The following is a 10,023-nucleotide window of genomic DNA, read 5'->3' as shown; positions in this document are numbered from 1 at the left end:
CCTTACCAGGCTGTTGTGAAGGCTGCGTGAGCTGCTGATTGCGCTGGGGGCTGTAGGCCACCGGGTGACTGAGAGGTCTGTATTGCTGGCTGGAGTTTGGATACTGCCCGGGCGGGTAGTAGGAAACCTGAATCTAACAGAACAGAGAAAGGCTGTGGATAAATCGAGCCGCTCCGAGTAATGGGTGAGAAAATGGAGCCCCCGGCCAGCCCCCACAGGACTCACGCTGGGGCTGCTGCTAGAGAGGAACAAGCCCCCACCCTGCGAGCTCACAAAGCTGCCCCCACAGGGCCGAGAACCAGTCAGGGCTGCAGCCTGCCGCGTGTGATGGGCATGGGGGGGAAGCGGGGAGGGGCTTTGGATTCACACCAGCACAGCAGGGGATACGGTTAGTTGGTCTCTTGCTGCTGCTCACACAGCAGCCCAGGTTTGGGAGGTCCCAACTCCCACCCACGCCAGGCCCCAATGGCACTTTGGAACCCTACCGACGTGGGGACAAGCTGCAGGACCGGGGCCTTACGTGCTTTCTTTATAGATCCCTAGAGCTTACGGCTAGACGAGCCCATTAGAGCAGCGGTGTATAGATCACAGGCCAGCACGTCACCCAGTGACCCTGTGCAACGTGTTCGACTAAAGCATCTTCCAGCCAAGCTGGATGTGAAACCATCCAGAAGGGGAAACCCGACCGCTCCCCTTGGACGTCGCTTCCAAGAGTGCTGAACAGTGGGGCCTTTCTGCCAACCGGAACGAGGCTGGTTCCACTTTCCAGCCGCCGGTTCGTGTTCCACCTTCCTCTGCTAGGTTCAAGAGCCCAGGAGTACCTGGGATTTTCTCTGACCTGGACACGGGGATCCCGCCACCGCCCCCCCTCAGATTGCAGCCATCTCTGGGGGTGATACACTGCACAACACCACGCTGGGCAAGAGCGTAGGACAGGAAGTGAAGGAGAATCCCCTTCCCAATGGACGCTGACCAGTGTCTTTTCTTATGCTCCACCCCAACGTCTCTCGTCTTTCATGGGCTAGTCCCACCTCCTGATAACAGAGGCTCTGGGACTTTCCTGAAAGAATTCCTGGTTGAACTACAGCTGTTCTGGTAGACAAACCACCCATGGCTCTTGATTTAAAACCGCCAGTGCCAGAGAACCCACCACAGCCCTCGGCAAGTTGTTCCGATGGTTCATTCCCATCACTGGTCAAAATGTCCTATTTCCAGTCTGAATGTGCCAGGATTCAGCTTCCAGCTGTTGGGTCACGTTAGAACTAGATACAAGAGCCTGTCACCAAAACTTTTGTAGCCCATGCAAGCACCCGTAGACCTCTCTTTAGGGCTTGGCCTATTCTCGAAAGCTCGACTGGTTATGGTGCAGTTAGAATTCGCCGGCAGACACTTATTTGGGAGTAAAAGCGGGGGTTTCCGGTTTAGCTTAACCCCCTTCCCAAGGGACATGAACTAAACCCAGAAAAGGCCCCTCACATACCGGAGTAAGGCTGGGTCTATGATATCCCGGCAAAGCACCCCAAGTGTGGACACAGCGGATAGCTTATTCCAGCCCCGGGAGTGAAATTAGCTCTACTGGCAAAAGCGCGGTTTTGCTGGCATAACTGGGTCAGCGCTGGGGCTTTGCTGGCAAAGAGCTCACCCCAGCCCCGAACAACGGCTGTGCCAGCAGAGGTCTGTAGTGCAGACCTGGCCCGAGAACGTCCCCCTGGGAGACGATAGGAGGTCCCATTCAGACTGTGATTCCTACTGGTCTAGCCTTCCCGTGCAGACCCCAAGACAGCGAGCGCTGTGGGGCAGGGACCGTCTCTTTCTGGGGTGTCTGCAGCGCTGATCAGTGACTCAGGCCCGCCTGTGTCACTGCAATACCCCTGGTAGCCAGCGCAAAGGGTGCAGGCTGAGTCCCAACGTGGACTAGACGCTCCGTTCCCAGGGGGTGCCCCCCCCTTCACCCCAACACTTGGCGCTTGCCTCGCCCCAGGCCACGCACACGGTCCCAGCCCCTGCTCCTTACTTGCTGGGGAGGCTGCAGGTAGCCCTGGGGCTGCAGGACTTGCTGAGCGGGGGCCGTGTGTCCCGAGGTGGAGTAGCTGGAGGCAGGGATGGGCTGTCCCGGGGACGCCATGATGAATCCCGTCTGCTGAGGATGCTGGGAGATGAGGGGCGGCTGGAACATGGCCGAGGACGGGTCCGGAGCTTCTGTGGAGCCCTGACGGCTGAGGCTGATCTGCCCAAAGGGGGAGCTGAGCTCTTCGGCCTGCAGGCGGAGGGAGAAAGAGAACAGAGCATGGGCAACGGTGTCTCTGGGTCATGCCAACAGCGAGGACGAGAAGCTTCTCCCCCCCTCCTCCCCGAGCTGCCTCGGGAGAAGCCCGGAGTCGTGAGCATGGCGCTTGGGCAGATCACGTCTGCCCGGCCAGGAAACAGCCTTCGGGGCTGGAAGCAAGGAGCCGGGGGGGCTGTGTCAGGGGTTGGGAGGATGGAGTCACTAAATAAAGGGTAACGTGGTTCCCCCCGTGCTGGGCCAGCCAGCCTTTCCCCCCGGTTCTTACGGCCTCGGGGCCTGCCCTAAAGTTCAGACCCCTCCCCACATTTTGCCCTGGCCGTCCCAGCCCGCTCCAGGCGAACGCAGCGCACTGCAGAGCCAAAGGGCAGCTGGTCGCAGCCTGCAACGCTGCATCCAGAACCGGTCCCAGCTGAGCACCTGCAAAGACCAACAGGGACAGGACCAGAGCGAGTGGACGGAGGCGACCGGGCACGGGTCCGATGCTGCTTGTGCAGTCAGTCAGTAGCTTAATAGGCAGCACCCGCTGGCTGCTTTGGGAATCCAGACATCAGGCGTTTGCAAAATGACCCCCAAATGCTGGTGCAGCCCCTCCGTCCTCTTTCCCTTGCTGTCAGCTCGAGCGCCATCTGCTCACCGCTGCGTAAGGGAGTGTGTCCACCCCCCCAGCACGCCCTGCGAGACAGCTCCAGGGGATGAATGGGCCACAGCACAACCACCGAAGGCCGGGGGTCCTGGGGCCAAAGCACCGGGCGATGGGACGGGGGTGAGCATGCTCAGTCTGGCGCCGGCTGGGAGTCCACACCTGCTTCTCAAGGCACGTTTAACACAAGCCACCGGGGCTACTGCCTGCAACCCCACCCCTCCGCCCGCCTGCCCTGGCGCTAGCCCCCTCCCGGAGAGTCGGGCCCTACAGAACAGCCCAGGTTAGCAAAGCTCGCACAACACAGACACGGCACACACGGGACAGACACGGGTTATACCATGTTGTACTGCTGGGGCGGAGACACGGGCAGGAGGACCTGGGGACAGGAGCTGGCAGAGTACTGAACAGGCTGCAGAGCTGGGACCGGCTGAGACCAGCGGAGAAGGGGAGAGAAGAGAGAGGTGGGGGGGCATGGGGGAGGGAGAGAAAGAAGGAAGGGCAAGGTTAGTCATCCGAGCTCATTCCAGACACACAGAGGCGCGCGCCGAGGAGGCGAACGGGGCTGCAGAAAGCTATGGTTTTTCATATCACCGTGAAAAAGAAATGGATGCTCTGGGGAAGCCTATCTCTGTGGGGGGCTGGAATGGGGGGAAGAGGAACGGGGGTGGGGGCAGCTCTCACCCCCTCACACAAACCACGACGCTTTCTGCTCCTTCAGAAGCTCCACCCCCATGCAGGCACCATTGCTGGGCGCAGAGGGACAGAGATCCTGCACTCCTCTCATGCCACCCCTGGGGTTCCCCCCCGCTGCCCCCCACCCCCATTTCAGCCACGGTGCCTTTCAGGGACTGTTCAGCCGCCCGACGGCTCTTGGACTTGGGCAGATTTTTCTCATCACTGACCACACTGTAGTTTAACGCTGCTAACCCCACGTGACCCAACCTGCCATGAGATCAGCTACAAACCCATGAGAATTCAACCCCGGGGAAGTGCCGGGTTCTTCCCAGTCACCTCCTGGTTCCAAGCTTTTCAGGGCCAAGATTCTCCTGTAATCACAGGACTCCGGGAGCTGAGGCTTTAGCCGAGACATGCGATGACAAGGCAAGACTTGGCCACACTGCACCTCCAAAGCCTTTGCCAACACGCTGTGGCTCACGCCCAAACTCCCACCAAATCTCAGACAAAGCAATGGGGAAATCAAACACCGCTGGTGGGAACAGCCCCGTACTGGCCATTTTGGGAGGGGTGTGTGTGAGAAGCAAGGCTCCCCCCAGCTTTTGGGGCAGCTGGAGCAGTTCAGCACCCCAAGGCCCCTGCCATTCCAAGCCACATCTGCTGCCTTCCATTCAGTTGTGCCATGGAGCTCGGACAGCTCTGAACCCCAGCCTGGCACCACGCCACCCCTGGTGAGTTACAGCTGCCTGGGGGCGTGAGGGGTGTGTGTGGAAGCGGTGGGTGAAGTTGCCCTGCTTGGCCTCTGCGGTTCTGCTGAGCTGCTTTCTCAAGCGATTCCCGCTGGGGGCTAACACCCACCCCCCAACCCGCAGACAGACTCTCCCGGCAAGCCTTGGATCAGCGCCGACTCCTCCTGGATAAGGGCGAGGTCGGGCGGGGAGCCAGCCACGCACCACGCAGACAGTCTCCAGCCTTGTCTACACCGAGGGGTTTCATTCGCACTGAGTTCTGGCAGGCGAACCGTCCGGAGGAGGCACTAACTGCGTACACACCGTCAACTGTTTTCTGATTCAATCCGGATCAGCTGGTCTACATGGCTAGGACTCAGGGTGGAGTAAGCGCACGGCATTCTGGGTGGGTATCCCACTGTGCTTTGCTTCGTTGCTGAGCTCTGTGCATTGTGGGATACGTAGCGGCAGTCAGGCGGAAGGGACTGGAGCTCTGGGGTGAAGGCAAACGGCTGCCGGGCGTGTTATACCGGGGCCCAGAAACAGGCACTGGCCTGGGCCTCTTGTCACAGCGCCCAGCAGCGCATGTTGTGCTCAGCACCCCGGTTCTTCGCCTCACAGACTCTAAGGTCGGAAGGGACCATCCTGATCAGCTAGTCCGGCCTCCTTCACGTTGCAGGCCACAGAACCTCACCCACCCACTCCTGTAATAGCCCCTAGCCTCCGGCTGAGACATTCACTCCTCAGAGATCATGGTACAGACACTCCACCATTGACACTAGTTTAAACCTGCAAGTGACCCCGTGCCCCACGCGGCAGGGGAAGGCGAAACCCCCCAAGGGTCTCTGTCAACCTGACCCGGGGGAAAAGTCCTTCCCGACCCCAAATACGACGACCAATTAGACCCTGAGCATGTGGGCAAGACCCACCAGCCAGACACCTGGGAAAGACTTCTCTGGAGTAACTCAGAGCCGCCCCCAGCTAGTGTCCTGTCTCTGGTCGTTGGAGATAGTTGCTGCTAGCAGTCGCAGAGCGGCTACGTGCCATTGTAGGCCGTCCCATCACACCACCCCCTCCATAGACTAACCAAGCTGAGTCTCGAAGCCAGTTAGGGTTTCTGACCCCACTGCTCCAGAGCGTCACTCCGCTGACGGTTCGAAACCTTCCCCTAGTTTCGAGCCTACATTTGTTGGTGGCCAGTTTCTATCCGTTTGTTCTGGTCTTACAAGCAGCTTCTGGCTCGTGCCCTCCTGCCGCTCCCCAGCGCGAGTTCCGCTGTTTACCAACCCGCCGAGGGGCAGAGGCGCCTCGGCGATCTAGGGCTGGGGGCGGGGCTGTACTAGAGCTGCGCCCACCTCCACATGGAAGACGAGGAGTCTCGAATGAATGAGACGTGGCTGGCCAACCCTGGTGTTCACAGGACCTGCCACCAGTCTCACTGCTTGGGAGGAGGGTGACCAGACAGCAAGTGTGAAAAATCAGGACGGGGGTGTCCCCAAAGGCTGGCGGTGACACATTTTAGCTTGCTGCTGTGGCTGCAGGGAATCGGAGCAGACTCCCTGGGCTGGCACGGTGAGGGAGGAGCACGGAGGTTACTGCGGAGGGCCCCATCCTGGTTTTTAGCTGGGTGGAAAGGCAAACGTGGAGCTTCCCACACTCCCCTGCAACAAAACCTTGGTCCCAAGAGAGGTTACAATTCCCACGCGACTGCCTGCCGCTGGGCAGACACCGCAGCACCAGTCCCCCGGGGGAGCTGTCCCAGCACAGACAAGGTGTCACTTTGCCTATGTCCGGCCATTCCCTGGAGGTAGGTTCCTGAGTAGATCCACACACCGGGGGCACCCTGAGTCCAGGGTGTGGCACTGAAACCATTCTGGTAAGCCCCGGACGATCACGCACACAGCAGGGAAGTGGCTGGGGAGCCATGGACCTGAGCAGGACACTGTCCCCTCGCTCTTTTGGGGAACCTGCTATGGGGAGGGCAGGAAAGGGGACACTGAGCAGACTCCCTCCGTAGAGAAACACAGCTTTGGAAGCGATCCACAGAGAACTCAGAATGGAGCGGAGATCGGCAAGTGGGAGCGAAAGCCGGCACCGTATGCAGGCAGCAATGCAGCACTCCCCTGCCAGCGGCTGGGACCGGCTACCACCACCGCCACCGACCCTCACCTCATCATTTAGGGGTGGTGGGTGGCCAACGAACTACAGCGAAAGACAGCCGCGGAGACATGGTTCCCGCAGACTCCGAGAACAGAGCCGCGACAGGAGGAACATCAAAAGCGGGTGCTTTCTAATGGGCGTGGGTCCACATCCGACCCTCCTGGCTGGTGGAGCATCCCGTGGGCAAGAATGATAGGGAGATGAACCTGGGCCTTTTAAAACGCGGGAGACCAAACTCTACCCCCAGGCCTCAATCCCAGGCCTCCTGCTCCCTCTGACTGCAGCTGGGAGACAAAGCTAACCGGCTGCAGGATCGCAGGGCGGGAGAATTCAGACAAGCAGCAGCTTCTGCCGGTCCCTCCAGAGGGGCTGCAGGTCCGAGCACGGAGGGGAACTGGGAGCTGGCGAATGAGGCTTTGTTTTCATGCAGGCCAGATGCAAGTTGCCCTCTGCGTCACGAAGCTCAGATAACCCGGCCTACTCAGGCCATCAGCTGAGGGTAGGTGCGATTCTCCGAGGAGGGGGTATGGCCAGAGCTCCAGCGCATTCCTGCTGCCAGGAATGAGGAGCCAGGCAATGCCATGTGCCCTGCAGAGGCACAGACAGGTGGCAGTGCGGGCAGGCTGGCACGGCGCAGTCTTTGCTGGTGTTTGCATAGAAGAGCTAAGAGGGACAGGACAAGCGGCCTGGCCTGAGGTCAGACAACAGCTGCCGGGTTCCCTGATCCCACTGCCGCGCTGCTCAACCCTGCCAATCTCAGACCCCGTTCTCAGGAGGGGTAAGCACCAGGCTGGTGCCAGCACAGAGCATGGCTGTCCGGGGCTCCAAAGGAAGGAAACGCTCAAGCTAAGAAGGGAAAATTTCACCCGGGAACCTCCCTGCTCCCACTCCACGGCAGGGGAAGGGCTCTGGATTCTGCGTCTTCAGATGGAGAGCTTTCAGAGAGCCAGCTTGGAGCACAGGCCTGGAATCCTGGCTCCCAACACTGACTCTATGGCCTGCAGCAAGTCGCTCTATCCCCTCTGCCTTGCCTACCCGCTCTGGGCTTCCTGGGGCACGCGCAGGACTGATGGCTCCGGCGGCACTTTGCAGATACAAAGCTCAGGACACCAGCTCCACTTACCCTCTTTGGGAGACTTCTGCAGGCGTGACCAGGCCTAGGCATGACTCACAGGAAAGTCACAGAGACAGAGCAACACAGCAAGGTCTGGGGGCCCACCTACACCAGGAGGGCAGAGCCCTACATCCACACCCAGCGTCCGGCTGGCGTGAACCCTCCCTACCACGAGGCCAGGCGCCCACAGGCCTGGCAGCACGTTCCCCAGCGGCAGCGCCAGGGCAGGCAGGACTACGGGCACTGGATTGCTGGGCAGTGCAGCCCACAGAACACTCTGCAGTGACCCCTCTGGCTGGGAGAGCACAGCCCTGCCCATATAACCAGAATGCACACTCCATCTCCCCCCTGAGGAGCCTATGGGCGTTGGGGGCCTGACTTACTGAAAGTCAATGGGATTTGGGCACCTAAGCCCCTTTAGAAGTCAAACTCGAGGGCCCGATCCGGGGGCCGGACCAGCGGCGCGAGCTGCCTTTCCCCGCAGGCACCCCGTTACCGACGCTTTGCACAGCACCAACCTAAGACACAGCGAGGCAACTGCAGCCCCCCAAAAACATCTGCAACCAGGAGCCTGGAGCCAACCTGCTGCCCACAAAGCCCGATTCTCAGCCTCTGGAGCTGGGAGCGCTAATGCTATTGCACTTCCGGAGCCGGGCGGGCAGGAGGGAGCCCGAGGGGACAGAGCTGTGACTCACCGGGGAGATCAGGTGATTACTCATCGCCGGCTGTTGCTGGGGAGTGGGCGGAAGTGCTTGGTGCTGCTGCGGCTGCACAGTGCATGGCAAGAAGCTCCCTCGGCCAGGCTGGGACGCGGAGACTTGGCTGCATGCTTCCGGGGCTAGTGACAGACCTTGAATGGAGAGAGAAGAGGCAGTGTTGGTACCTGGGAGAGGGACCCATGAGCCGGCTCCCCACCCACCCCTGGCTGTTTCCCCCGGGCTCATTCGTCCGTATAAAGACATCTGTGTCTGCCTGCCAAATTGAAACCTTCCCCGAGAAAGCTTCTGCTCTGGGAGCGACGCGGGGACCAACGTGCTCCTAGATCACGGCAGACGAGGAGCCACTACTTCCCCGCTCCCTGTCCACACTGCAAGCAGGAGGTGCCACGCGTAGGCAAGCTAGCTTGCTACCACTAGCAGCCCCGGGCTAGCCACGCAAGCGCAACCCTGCCCGCGTGCATCTCTGGAGCGCGGGGTAGGCGCACCCAGCGCACGCACTCACAGCTTTCTACGGTGCTCAAACGCTGCAGTGATGAGTTACATTACAAAATGGTGCTTTCCTGGCCCCCTTTGGTCTGTTCGCGAACTAGTCTAACCGCAGCTTGGCCGGGATCTCGCATTCCATGTGTGAAGTGCTTGGCACACTTGGGGGAGCTAATGCGAATATTTTGCTCTGCCTGGCAGCTAAGGTGACCTGACAGCAAGTGTGAAAAATCGGGACAGGGGGTGGGGGGGTAACAGGAGCCTATATAAGAAAAAGACCCACAAATCGGGACTGTCCCTATAAAATCGGGACATCTGGTCACCCTACTGGCATCAGAATCTGGTTCAATTCCCCAACTCTCCTGCTCCTACTGGGCGCAAAAACATGCCCAGAGCCAGGAGTGAGGTCCTTAACTATGCACCTGCGTAGCTTGGGGAAGGAGCCAGGGTAAACAGGAGCGACCTCTGCTGGCTGGAGGTCTCCACAGCACAAAGTGATTACTATAGAAAAAGCACCAATTTGATGCGTTCGTTTGGTGGGATAAAATATCACGTGCACGTAACGTGGGGAACGTTTTCCCTCTGGCACTGGGTCAGAGAGGGGCCTCAGCAGAAAGGTGCTGTTGAGAACTGCGCAGGCGCTTGCACAGAAGGGGAAGACGGAAGGCAAAATCCCCTTCACAAATAAAGAAGCTAACCATGAGCAATCATCAGAAATGAACAAGAGAGGGAAGAAAGGCGTGGACAAAGGTACGCCTCACTGGAGCCGCAGCTCTAAACAGGGCTAATACGTGGATGGTTGAAAGTGACTTGCTCTGCATACTACAGGAAGCAGCAGGGTGGGTATGTGGCGGGGATACATGCTGCAGAGTTTAATAATCTCCTCTTCTGCACATTTTCCCGACTTAAAAAGTAGTAAGTCTGCAGAATAATTGCCTAACCCCTGCATGGGCCTAGCAAGCCCACTCATTTGTCAATAGCAGGTTTGGAGAACGTTGATTTCTTTAATTGCAAGTTGTTTCTTTTTGCTCTGAAAAAAAGTGGTACTTTCAATTGGTTAGCCAATGTATGAAGTCTGAATCCAAATCAGACCACGCACCCAAGAGATAGCCACGGGAAAGAGTACGCACAGCTCCCTGCCATCAGAAAGAGCAAGAACAGATCCTCTGCCGTGCCGCTAATCACACGTATTTTCAAATGAGCTCAGCTCCCAC

General features: G+C 59.1%; 1 protein-coding gene across 1 annotated transcript in view; it reads right to left on the bottom strand.

Annotated features, from left to right (window-relative positions):
• R3HDM2 (R3H domain containing 2) overlaps positions 1-10,023 on the bottom strand; it is a 106,206-nt gene that overhangs the window by 12,822 nt on the left and 83,361 nt on the right. Inside the window, exons 14-17 of the mRNA XM_026659275.1 lie at positions 8,303-8,457; positions 3,268-3,357; positions 2,015-2,257; positions 6-133 (exon numbers count right to left, since the gene is read on the bottom strand). Of these exons, the coding sequence (XP_026515060.1) occupies positions 6-133; positions 2,015-2,257; positions 3,268-3,357; positions 8,303-8,457 (616 nt within the window). The remainder of the gene's footprint in view (positions 1-5; positions 134-2,014; positions 2,258-3,267; positions 3,358-8,302; positions 8,458-10,023) is intronic.

Source organism: Terrapene carolina, unplaced genomic scaffold (assembly GCF_002925995.2).
Source record: "Terrapene carolina triunguis isolate 2854851 unplaced genomic scaffold, T_m_triunguis-2.0 Scaffold616, whole genome shotgun sequence".
Lineage (NCBI taxonomy): Eukaryota > Metazoa > Chordata > Testudines > Emydidae > Terrapene > Terrapene triunguis.
This window is presented reverse-complemented; position numbering and strand designations above follow the sequence as displayed.